This window comes from Malus sylvestris, chromosome 1 (assembly GCF_916048215.2).
Source record: "Malus sylvestris chromosome 1, drMalSylv7.2, whole genome shotgun sequence".
NCBI classification, from domain to species: Eukaryota; Viridiplantae; Streptophyta; class Magnoliopsida; order Rosales; family Rosaceae; genus Malus; species Malus sylvestris.
The window spans coordinates 14,445,824-14,458,858 of NC_062260.1; the positions used below are offsets into that span (position 1 = coordinate 14,445,824).

The window sequence follows — 13,035 nt, forward strand, 5'->3', positions numbered from 1 at the left end:
GAGTTGAGACAATTTCCGCGTTTTTTAGCTTGGTCCAAATAACGTGAATTATGCGCATATATGTTGTTTTCTAATTCCACAAAATACAAAAAGACTTCTAAAATGTAAACAGAACAAAACAATCAACGCGGAATTGTGTTGATTGTTGCAGGCTTTGTCATTATTTTGGAGAGAAGAGTCAGCGTCTAATTACTACACTCACACATATACCAAAATGAAAATGACGCACGAATATTAAATAAAACATAGAATGAAATATAGAAATACACCAGCAGAAAACAAATACATAAAAGCAAATGAATTTCAACACAGTTAACCTCCACAGCAAAGAAAAAACCAAATTTAAAGAAAAGATTTATCTAGAAACACCAAATGTGGAAAAATAAGCTTAAAAAAAGAGAACCACAAACCATATATAGCTAAAGTAGAATCACACATAAACACAACAACACAATAGACAGGAAAAATTAACAATGACATTTCCCGAAAATAAAAAGGCAACCAAATCATACACCCACAAATACCATTTAATTATATCTAACATTTTCAAATGTTTCAATAAAGTGTCTGAGTTGCGGAAGGACTTCAGTGCTTGCAAGTTAAAATTCTTAAATTTTGATATATACCACTATAATTGTCTCTAATTTCTATAATAATCAGTCAAAACCAAATTGGGTCCATGACTTAAGAACACACCCAAGGTCAATACATTGTTGTAAAACGTTGTAACCATCAACGTATGTATACAGATAAACACATCTGACATGGGAAAAAAAACCAAAAAATAAAATAAAAAAATCAGTAAAAAAACATACTTTGAAAATATAGGAAAATAAATACATAAAAGCAAATGAGTTCCAACACACTCAACCTCTACAGCAGAGGAAAAACCAAATTCATAGAAAAGGTTCATCTAAGAACAGAAAATGTGGAAAAATAAATCAACACAGAAAACAAAAACCATTATTTTACATAGAGTAGGTGCTATCTAATTTTTAGCAGTCATAGAGTAGGCGCTACCTACCTACAGAAAAGTAGCTGGTCCACTCACACATGTTCCATACTTGGCCATTTGAGTCAAGACAACTCAGTGTGTGGATCGTATTGTGAACTATTACGTACTCACCCAGCCTTATAAGACACTCGCATCTTTCCTTGTGCTCCTAAATCAATTCTGATTGTACACTTCTTCTTCTTCATTCTTCAATCATCTTTGCCTTGATTTTGTTGAATTAAGATGGAGAATGACGGAATCAGGTGCTTGAAGAAATTCTTTCACACTTCCATTGTGATGCTACTTTTTCTACAATGTTTCAACCCTTCCCTATCATCTGGATTCTATAATGTTTCTTTCGGTTTCGGAGCAATTGGCCACCGGGTGGTGACGAGGTGCATAGAGAGTGAAAGGGAAGCACTCCTTTCTTTCAAACAAGGTCTGATTGATGACTACAATCTCCTCTCCTCCTGGGGAAGAGAAGAACACAAGCAAGATTGTTGCAAATGGCTTGGCATCCACTGCAGCAACCGAACCAACCATGTTACTCAACTTGATCTTGGATGGTATCATATGAATGAAGTTTACTCACTTCAACAGAAAGGACAGCAGAAGTATCCCGAATATTACTTTCAAGGTAAAATGATGAGTCCTAAACTAATTGAGTTGCCGCATTTGAAATATTTGGACCTTTCTTCCGTTAACTTCACTGGGACCCAGCTTCCAGATTTCATTGGTTCTCTTTCCAATTTAAGACACCTCGGTCTCTGGGATGCTTCTTTTGGTGGTCGAATTCCAACTCAAATCGGAAACCTTACCCACTTGCAATATCTTGATCTCAGCTACAATCACCTTGTTAATTTAGAAAACCTGAATTCATGGCTACCTCGTCTTTCTTCTTTAACATATTTGGACCTGAGTTACAACAATCTCAGTAATGTTCCTGACTGGATGGAAGCAGTTAATAAGCTCCCTAAACTTACAAACTTGTCTCTGTATTCTTGCAGTCTTCCATCTCCTCTAATTCATTCCAGTACTCTTTTTAACATAAATTCTTCTAAATCTCTTGCTCATGTTGATCTCAGTGACAACCAACTCACATCTTCTTCAATATTTCTTTGGTTGTCCAAATACAATGCCAGCCTTGGTCATCTTGATCTCAGATACAATAACTTTGCTAATGTAGAAAATCTGAATTCATGGCTGCCTCATCTTTCTGCTTTAACATATTTGGACCTGAGTGAAAACAATCTCAGCAATGTTCATGACTGGATGGAAGCAGTTAATAAGCTCCCTAAACTTACAAACTTGTCTCTGTCTTATTGTAGTCTTCCTTCTCCTCTAACTCATTCCAGTACTCTTTTTAACATAAATTCTTCTAGATCTCTTGCTCATGTTGTCCTCAATTCCAACCAACTCACATCTTCTTCAATATTTGTATGGTTGTCCAACTTCAGTACCAGCCTTGTTCAACTTGGCCTCTCTCACAATAACTTCACGGGTTCACTTCCTGATGTCATTGGAAACATGAGCTCTCTTGCATCTCTAGATCTCTCTTTTAACCAATTTGAAGGGGTGATTTCAGAAAGTCATTTCTCGGGTCTCTCCAGATTAAGATTTTTTTCTCTGTCCTCTACCTCACTAACTTTAAACTTCCATTCTAAATGGGTTCCTCCCTTCCAATTGGATTATATAATCTTGGGGTCTTGCAAGATGGGTCCATATTTTCCAAATTGGCTTCAAACTCAAAAAAGTTATCGGAGGCTTGATATTTCTAATGCAGGAATTTCTGATATCCTTCCAAGTTGGTTTTGGGAAAGGCTATCTCATGCTGGTGAAATTGATCAAGTAGATCTCTCCAACAACCAAATTAGAGGAACAATTCCAAACTCGCAAATCAATTTGGTATGTTTCTATCGTAAACTGAATTTGAGTTGGAACCAATTGGAAGGTCAAGTCCCTCCATTCCTATTGAAAGCCTCGTCATCTCTCTTTCTCTCCCACAATAAATTTTCAGGGTTGTTTTCTTTCTTGCTTCCAGTTAACGCAAGTCATTTAAGATTGCTTGATCTCTCGAGCAACCATTTACATGGAGAACTTCCCGATTGCTGGACTCATTTCAAAAATCTTTTAATTCTTGATTTGAGTGACAACCTTTTTTCGGGGAGAATTCCTGCCACAATGGGCTTTTTATCTTCAATTCAAACATTGAACCTAAACACTAATGGACTTGTGGGAGAATTGCCTTCATCTTTGAAGAACTGTACAAGTCTCATAGTTTTTGATGTTGGAGAAAATAAATTATCAGGTTTGATACCTGAATGGTTAGGTGTTGGACTTCCAAATTTGACTATCCTTATCCTCCGTTCTAATCACTTCTATGGAAGCATTCCATCACAATTGTGTAATATGGGAAGCATTCAAATTATGGATTTCTCGATGAATAACATCTCCGGAGGTATACCCAAATGTCTCAACAATTTGACTAATTTGGCTCTAAGAGGAAGTTCAAGTCTAACTATCACTCACCTATTTAAGGCAACCTCCACTGATATTGCTATCAGTATTTTAGATTATGAAGACGAAGCATCCTTGATATGGAATGGAATAATGTCCAAATACAAAAGTACCCTGGGGCTTGTAAAGAGTATCCATCTGTCAAGTAATCGATTAACGGGGGAGATTCCTAGTGAAGTTACTGATCTTGTGGGGCTGGTTTCTTTAAACCTATCAAGAAATAACTTAACAGGTCAAATAACTCCAAAAATAGGGAAGTTGCAGTCTTTAGATTTGCTTGATTTGTCAAACAACCAAATACATGGTACAATTCCAACAAGTCTTTTCGGAATATCTGGCCTTGGTAAGTTGGACTTGTCCAACAACCACCTGTCTGGAAAAATTCCCATGGGGTCTCAGCTTCAAACCTATGAGCCCTCTGTTTTTGCGGGAAATCCTCTCCTTTGTGGAATTCCACTTCAGACGTGTTTTCCTGAGGAAACAACGCCGGCAGAGCAACCAGTGGTTAAGAATCAAGATGAAGATAATGACAGGTTTATAACAACTGGATTTTACGTGAGTTTGGGGCTTGGATTTGTCGTTGGATTCTGGGGAGTTTGTGGGAGTTTGATATTCGACAGGTCATGGAGATACACATACTTCAAGCTCTTGAATGGTTTAAATGATTGGCTTTATGTCAAGGTGGCATTGCTCAAGCAACGAAGAATGCTCGATGAATAAGCTGTAAGTATACTGTCGCATAATGAATAATACTGCAATTAACATACATGTCCTCCTCTCTTTTTAAACTCCCGGCTAACGGCTAACGCCTGTAATTTACTTGAATTTTTGTAGCTCGTCCATCGGCTTCTTTGGTACGACATGCTAACCCTTTCGGCTTTCGGTTTGAGAAGGAGCCTGAAGAAGAAGAATGCAATAACTTTTAAGTTGTGGTGGAATTTCTCCAAATTCATGAGTGGGAAATGTATTTGGTTCATTGTCGAGTTGTAATTTTACACAAGTATTTATGGTTTTAGTTTCAATTTTTCCCAATTTGTTATGAATTAATGGATGAATAGACTGCGTTCCAAATTGAAAGCCAGGATTGAAGAGCTGTGTGCAAGAGACTAAAAAGAGTGGCACTAAACGAAGACCAAAAAGAGTGCCACTAAACAATGGACATGAATTAAAATTTCAAAACTACATTGAACTTGTTAAACAAATTCAAAAATAAGTGAGACGACCAGTTTGTGTAATCTCATACAAGCTTGTGATAAACGAACAAGTTTGGCTCATGAAAACAAAGGCAAAATTATTTTTTTTTTTATTTATTTGTTGCCCTAACATACCAAACAGTAGCCCCCAAAATCCAACTCCAGCTAATTACCCCAACAAAATAAGAAGATTAAATTATGAAGAAAGGAAAAAATAATTATGTTTGGGTCCAAATAAATGAGAATAGGAACTCTTGGTAGCCTGTTAGCATCTGGTCAAAATTGTTCCAGCCTGTGGCTGATAAGAGTTTTGTTCGAGCCGTTTCCACTCTGGATGTACTCCTGTATGCACGAGAGGTAAGATGAGTAAAAGGGAATGTAATGCTGAATAAGTGCTCTACAGTTTATTGTTTGTGGCTTGTTCTGATCCTTCAGTAGAACAATGCAGAAGCAGATAAAATAGTGTATTCAAATATTGATCAAACATTCAGGATTGGTACAATACTAGTGGAATTAAGCTTGTCTGAGTGAGGGAATATCACTAATCAAATAGCTAATGCACAGCTAACTTGACTGAAAAGGGAAGGGAGGAAATAACGATATCCATATCAATTCCTCTCACTTGGTAAAATAAGAACGTGACAGAAACAGAACAGCCAATTATGAATAACCAGGAATACCAAAAGAAATTCTAATGCATAATATCAATCAGCCCATGAAAAAAAAAAAGAGATTTTGGAAAACCACATGTAGGAGACACGGAAACAGATTATACTTTCCAACTTTCGCTCCACAACTATACGCTTTTACGGATATCATATAGTAAGAGGAATGTTGAAAAACAATTTCTTTTCTGGTTGCATAGGTAAGTTTCACAGACCCACCGGGATTAGCACTCGCCCTCCACCCTTGGTCTTAAGGAACATGGCACGTCATTAGGTTCAAAAGCTAGTTGAAAGGAGAAACATGTAAAGCATTTGTAACCTTACCAAAAGAAACGAAAATACCTTAGCACAGATTTACTTATGTGACAAGAGATTATGTATCAGGAAAAAAACAAAGGTAGAAGCTTTCGGAAGGGAACAAAAAAGTAAGAAGAAAGAGAACATACAAGCATATCTTCTGAAAGAACTGTTTCCATTAATGGTAGAGGCCTCCTTTCCTGACCCAAAGATAGGATCTCTTGCATCCTTTCAGGCCAGTCTGAATTTAACCTCCGAGCAAAATCTTCAACCTCCCTGAACAACATTTTCATAAAATATGTAACATTAGCAAGAACAAGTTTTGTCTCTATAAATTGCGTATTTACATGCAGATGTTGGTGGAGGATGCAACTTGAAATTCCAGTTACATCCTTATCAGAAAATAAAATAATACTGACGAGAGAAAAAGACTTGCAGAACCAGAAGAGTGGGCGGCCGGAACCATGTTTCACAACAGATGCTTAATGGTGATGACCAGAATGAGAGCTATTTTTCTTTATAAACATAAACAAATATTTATTTAATATGTCCAAACAACTATTGCACACAGAAAATCAAAAACCAACATCTCTCAAAGCCACCATAAAGAGCTAGCAAAGGCAAAACATTATCCCCAATGTTTACTCATTTTTATCACAGACCAACTTTTTAAGCAACCTTTTTCATCTTCTTAGCTGGGTGTGGAGTGGATTTGAACATGGGACAGTTTAAAAAAGAAGTGGAGAAATACCACTACATTAATAGCTATTTAGTTTTTAAGCAAACTCTGCAACATTGAAAAACAAATGACAATTTGAAATTCTTTTGCAGTTATCAAATTTCATCTTCTAATTGCATATCTTCGATTTCAGAACTGCGTTCATAAAAATAAAATAAAAAAAGCAACGAAGCTGCACCATAATGAGATCCACCATTCTGTTTCCTTAAGCTTCCCATAACTAAAGTCATCATCGACAAAGTTATTACCACTGAGTTCAATTCAGTACTTTTTCTTCCACATGTTGCTCAACGTGATATATATATTTTTTTTCATCCACTAAAATTAAAAAAGATAATATTATATTGCAAACCGTGTAATAACCCAAAATAGTTGCAGACAAACCTATCAATTTTTTCCTTCAATGCCGGATCAATCTCATCATCAATATCACCATCATCAAACCCAATCCTATCCTCCACCCTATCATCCTTTAGATCTTGTAGCTTTAATGTCAAACTAGAACTAGGCGTAAATTTGTTGAGTTGATCACTGGGGCAAGCAAAGTTAAGATTGCTTGACAAGTTGACACCTAAAACATTTGGGCGAAAAGAAAAATGAAGAAAAATTAGCTACCCAACAACTCAAGCGGAAATGTACAAGTTCAAGACCGAATTAGTGATTCAAACCTCATGGATCTCATTGGCCTCATATAGACACGAGTTTTTCTGCTGATCTTTTCCCCTGCGATTCTTCTTTTTGTTCTTGGAAGTTTTAATCCCTTTGGAATCTGTGAAACATAATTTCCTTACCTCCAATGAGGCCTTCAAAAGGAAATAAAGTAAAAATAGACGACTAAGACACTACACTTCAAATCCCATTTAAAGGAATCTTAAGTACTTCCAAGTACAGTATAATGTGGGCTAATGCAATCCTGAAAAAGATTAGTATCAAGTGTGCGTTGTGCAATTTGCTCGTTGGAACTACAACCTACTCAATGATAAATCCAATTTCTCAATTAACAATAACTATGCAGTCAAGGAATAAGAGAGCAATTACTCAGGTATACCTCCAATTTCTCCATTAATGAATGACAAGAGATCATCAACTGAACGTTCATCGTTTTGCTCTTCTTCGAGCTCGGCATTCTGAAAAGTATGGAAGGTTCAATAATGACTACCAATAAGAAGGATATATTATTTAGCATAGTATAAAAGCCAGAAAACATATTATGTAGTACGTTTTGAATTCAGATTCATCAAATACCAAACTCACCTTCAATTTGTCTCTTTCCTGAAGTTCCCTCCTCTTTCTTGCATATAATCGATTCAAAAGCCGAATACGTGGATCGTCAGTTGAATTTTTCAAAGGCTCCAACTTCTCTTCCTGGATGATTTCTTAGTGGTGTTAAAAACAACAAAGAAACACCAAGTTTTTGCTAAGCATACACAGATATCTCAAGCATCGGAGACCTCTGTAAGATCATCAGGGAGATGAAATATTTCACGTATCTCCTCAGGTGTTTTCCCTTCAATTATTCGTGCAAGAGCACGACTAGTAAGATCCACCAATGGTTTTAATTGGAGGCTGTCAGCAGCTGAAGTCAACTCACAGAGCAACTTTGTGTCCATTCGGATGTATTTTTCATCAAAAGCCCTGCATTCCTACATAAACAAGTGGTGCCGAGTCATATGAGCGTGCCGAGTTTACACCAGCATCAGAGTAAACATTTAATCCAGTGTGCAGGTGGAGATTAATGTCCTCAATAGCTCAAATTTATGCAAAACAGACAGAGGGCATAGACTCAGAAAGAAAGAAAACAGAATGACATTCCAAAAACATGTCTAACCTTGTTCGAGCGACCTGGTACTTGATGAAACCTGCAGTAATCAAGAATTAAGCTCAACATTGCAGTACTGACTCTTTCAGGAAGAGATATTGCATGGTTCTTGGAAGCTCCCATCCCCTTCTGTATATTTTCTTTGCATATCATGGGGCAATACATGGCAACCTCTTGTTCCACTTGTTGGATTGAACCGTCAGTAGTCTGAAGCCAGATATAAGACTTCATCATCTGAGAATGAGTTGGCACCGATGTGGCTTTAGAATTCCAACATTACAAAGTAAACGAAAAATATAAAACAGTTAAACAACCCACCCACCTTCACCCCCTCCAAATAAACAAAAACAAAAAGAGAGAACAAATTAACACACAACAAGTAGAGGCGGCTACAACCATTCAAAAGAAACGAAAAACAGAAAACAATCGATTCGACTATGGCTTGAACAACAAAGAAAAGAAAACATAATGCATTTATCTATTAAACACTAGACAAAGACGACATAACATAGTGGAAAAAAAGGAAGGAGGGGCATAAAAAGAAGCAAGAAGAACGCGTACGGAAAAGTGATAATACCTCAGGTTCAATAACAGTCATGTCACCTTCTGACATTTGAACAATCCCAAGTTCCGAGGCTTAAAAACTGGAGTGCATCAGGCAAAAGAAAACAGCTTTATGCTTCTTTTGCAGCAACTTGCTGATACCCTGTTAAGTCAAACAAAATTATAATTAGCAGCCCTTCTATGCAAATCCTTACCCAAAATTAAAGTTTACACAAATTTAACATAAACCCAAGTTAGCTAGGGCAGTAAACCACCCTTTGCAATCCCCAAGCCGTCGTTTAGATTAGATTAGAATATCGCTTTCAAAACATAAACCCAGCTCTTACTTGCCATGAAACAATACAAGTTCCAATTTTTCCTAACAAATCTATACTTCATACATATATATTTCCACTAAACTTAATTCCATTTATTCCCAAGTACATGAAAAAGCATTCTGGTGATTATATTGCCCTATAAATCAAGTGAGAAAAATTGCAATTCATAGGTATTTTAGCTGAATTTCTCGATTAAACTAACTGTTATTACCAGTAAATGATTGTTTTTCCTAAAGATTTTAGTTCACCGAGCTCCGGATTAAAGGGTACTTAGCAATTTCATTTTTCTATTCAATCATTTCCATTTTCCCGCACTTTCTGGGCAACCAAACAGGCATACAGAAGAGAAAAAAAACATGGTAAAGAAAAGCAAAAGGACAGACAATTAATTAACACGAAGGAGACATACGAAATGTACGGATTCCAGGTAGGGGGAGCTTTGAATTGCAGAGATTTGGCGGTTGTCGGCGAATCCCCAAAAATGGATAAAATTGCGAATAAAATTTAGGAAAAAAAAAGAAAAAGAAACTCTCGTGTGACTGAAGTTGCGTCAAAAATCAAAAGGTCTGCAAATCACACGTCAGCGTTTCGTTAGGGTTTCCTGACCTCTTGTATTTATTTTGATTTGATTGATTAGTGTTGTTTGTTTGTACAATTCCTGGTGCGGGCCCACCTTAACCAACGGATCATATTGATCATCAATGTGACCTGGTAATTAGCAGGCATTGATTGAAAATGGTTCTTATCAATGAGGCCCGTACTCCCCTTGTATAGTTGGACACTGAATATTGAGTTAAACCTCGTTGCAGTGAGAGGTTTTTGTGTGAGGCCATCGCTGTTGGTGAGTCATTTGTGTTGTGCGCAAGGTTTAAAATTATTCGGCAGCCTGCTGCTATTATCACCAACTAGGTGATCAAAAGTACGTCCAGTACTCTAAAATTATACATGAGCATCACTCATGTCAATCATGCATAAACATTCATGAGCATCACTCATGTCAATCATACATAAACATTCATGAACATCATTCATGTCAACATTCATGAGCATCACTTATGTCAACATCCATGAGCATCACTCATGTCAATCAACATAAACATTCATGAACATCACTCATGACAATCAGCTTTGAAAGCTTCATTTACAGAGCTTCAACTTCAAGAGCTCCAGCTTCAAAAACTTCATTTACAAAGCTCCAGCTTCAAAAACTTCATTTACAAAAGCTCCAGCTTCAAAGCTTCACCTACAAAGCTTCAGTGCATGGTCTACAAAGATCGCCTCCGAACAACTGCCACTTTGGCCCATACATAGATTGAATTTGAAGTCTCCAGCCAATAGCCACTATTGACTGAAGACTTGGGGGACTACACTCTGTACCATATATTGGGCTTCCACAACTAGGTCTCATGAAAAATACTTTGGGACTCTAGTCCATTATTTATGTACTGAGAAGCGAACCCTTATTCTATAAAAAGGACTCCCTTACTTTCATTAGAGAGCACACATTATTCATGTACTGAGGAGCGAACCCTTATTCTATAAAAGGGACTCCCTCACTTTCATTAGAGAGCACTCATTATTCATGTACTGAGGAGAGAGCCCTTATTTTATAAAAGGAACTCCCTCACCTTCATTAGAGAGCATCTCCACCTGTTGAGCAACCGCCTCGCCCCGAGCATCAACTCTTAGCCCATCACTTATGTATTAAAGAGCAAGCCCTTATTCTATAAAAGGGACTCCCTCACCATCATTAGAGAGCATCGCCGCCTATTGAGCAACCGCCTCGCCGCGAGCATCAACTATAGCCCATCATTTATGTATTGATGAGCGAGCCCTTATTCTATAAAAGGGACTCCCACACCTTCAACGCCACAAGCGGAGCCAACCAAGGCAACATAAGCCACAAGCAGGGCAGCCTCGTAACATGGGCTACTTTTAGTTAAGCATCCTTTCAGATTGGGCACCGCCTCATATCGAGTATCAGTTCTAGGCGACATCTAGTTACTTCGGCCCACACGTGAACTGAATTTCAAGTCTCCAGCCAAAAGACTCTCTTGACTGAAGACTTGGGGAACTACTGTTTGTACCATACTTAGGGTATCCATATTTAGATCTCGTATAAATACTCGGGAGACTCAAATGTAATTATGTAATAAATGGAGGGGCAAATATGTAATAAGTGAGGAGCCCTTATTCTATAAAATGGCTTCTTCACCCTCACAAACCGAAAGCTCTCATCCTCACAAACAGAGAGCTCTCTCAAACTCTCTCTTTCTTTGGGGGACTCCCCCTCACCCTTGTAATCCATACATACAGTTAGAGAGAAATACAATCAACATCAGTGTGGACGTAGCCCAAACATTTGGGTGAACCACAATACATCTTGTGTTCTTTACTTTCTTGCAGATTCACGGTTGGATTTACGTTGTTCCAAGACCCCTCCGGTTTTGTGCATCAAAATAAATCATAATTCCCATTTACGAAATTTCATAATCACCCTGGAATTTTCACCACAAACACAATACAATTTATGTATGTATTTCACATATAAAACATGAATGCCACTTCATTCACAAAATATGAATTAATACAACCACAATGCATTCCATAATCCATATAACAAGAACTCAAGAATATTGCATATTGTAGAACATGATCATTTGCTCTGATACCATTAAAGTTGTCACGCCCCGATCCCGACATATGTCCAAGATCGATACGTGACGTTACAAAATACCCGTATCACTCACACACCCCGCTTCTGGGATATGGACAATGCACAACTCAAGATTCAAATTTCATGATAATTTTTCTTATACTTTATGGTTGCATCTAACCTCCTCGTTAGGCTGTCTACGTACCCTCAATAGGGATCAAGCCATTCGTAGTTCAACTTCGCTATAACTCGACATATAACACAGTATGTTCAAGCCAAAATGCATAACATTCCTCAATCAAACATTTGGACTTGACAAGCATGAATTATTCGATTCAAACTACATAACAACCCGCATGACAATCAAGGTTTCTATTTCATCCATCATATAAATCATTATGTTTCAGCATAAAATTGCTATTCATATCATGTAATATATCAAAGAATCAACACAGCACAATAGTATCCTCTAGTCGCATTAATCATTGATCTGATCATATTAATAACAATCATATTCAACATCCTTCCACAATCATCTCAAGTAACCCATTCCATGATATCAAGGAGGCACGATATTAACATTTAATTATGTTAATCAATCAATCAAATCACACCTCAATGCACAAAATTAATAAAGGACTTCTACATAGTTCTCTGCCTGGATTTCAAGTAATAACTTGATAATTCTAATTTATATTCACAAGATATATTATGGGTACATCCCATTCAATCGAATCCAGGGAACAAGTCTAACTTAAGGAAAAGAGCAAGAGTAGGGATAACGGACCACTCAACGTAATCCAAATCAGGATACGATTCCGAACCATCACTCAATGGAATCGCGGAGTAGAAATGATTCTGGACCATCTCTCAACGGAATCTGAGTGGATACGATTCCGGACCATCACTCAGCGGAATCGCGGAGTACAATGCATAACAACCACTAAATGAAACCCAAGTTGGATACGATTCCGGACCATCACTCGACGGAATCGCAAAATAGAAGGGATTCCGGACTATCACTCAACGGAATCCAAACAAGCATATGATTCTCCCATCAAATGTACCAAGTACAACTAATCCTCCTCACTTTTAGAATGCATATGGTCCCCCAACGCGGATTAACCAAGTAGGTAGTGACTCCCAAAAGTGTATTAACCAAGCAGAGTCATACCTACAAAACTGTTAGGCAATGATCACCCTATGCGGATTAACCAAGCATGATCACCCCTAAGTATAAATGGCCATAAGGATCGCCCAACGCGGATTAACCA

At 37.5% G+C, this 13,035-nt stretch overlaps 2 protein-coding genes and 1 pseudogene across 16 annotated transcripts in view; 1 reads left to right on the plus strand and 2 right to left on the minus strand.

Annotated features, from left to right (window-relative positions):
- LOC126619678 (receptor-like protein EIX2) overlaps window positions 1-4,592 on the plus strand; it is a 41,232-nt gene extending 36,640 nt beyond the window's left edge. For 3 of the 12 annotated variants that reach the window (XM_050288135.1, XM_050288165.1, XM_050288161.1), the window contains 2 exons: window positions 2,946-4,234; window positions 4,346-4,592. In XM_050288135.1, the coding sequence (XP_050144092.1) occupies window positions 2,946-4,231 (1,286 nt within the window). In that variant the 3' untranslated portion in view covers window positions 4,232-4,234; window positions 4,346-4,592. Of the gene's footprint in view, window positions 1-1,389; window positions 4,235-4,345 lie in introns of all 12 variants that reach the window. The other 9 variants (XM_050288104.1, XM_050288097.1, XM_050288108.1 and 6 more) reach the window with 5 other exon arrangements.
- LOC126619877 (SKP1-like protein 21) overlaps window positions 1-13,035 on the minus strand; it is a 66,744-nt gene that overhangs the window by 33,677 nt on the left and 20,032 nt on the right. Inside the window, exon 10 of one of the 4 annotated variants that reach the window (XM_050288337.1) lies at window positions 4,673-5,046. The exons of the other annotated variants lie outside the window; for them this stretch is intronic. Coding sequence (XP_050144294.1) covers window positions 5,045-5,046 — 2 coding nt within the window. The 3' untranslated portion in view covers window positions 4,673-5,044. Of the gene's footprint in view, window positions 1-4,672; window positions 5,047-13,035 lie in introns of those variants that run through there. 4 annotated transcript variants of the gene reach the window in all.
- Window positions 5,299-7,831, minus strand: LOC126619996 (SKP1-like protein 21; annotated as a pseudogene).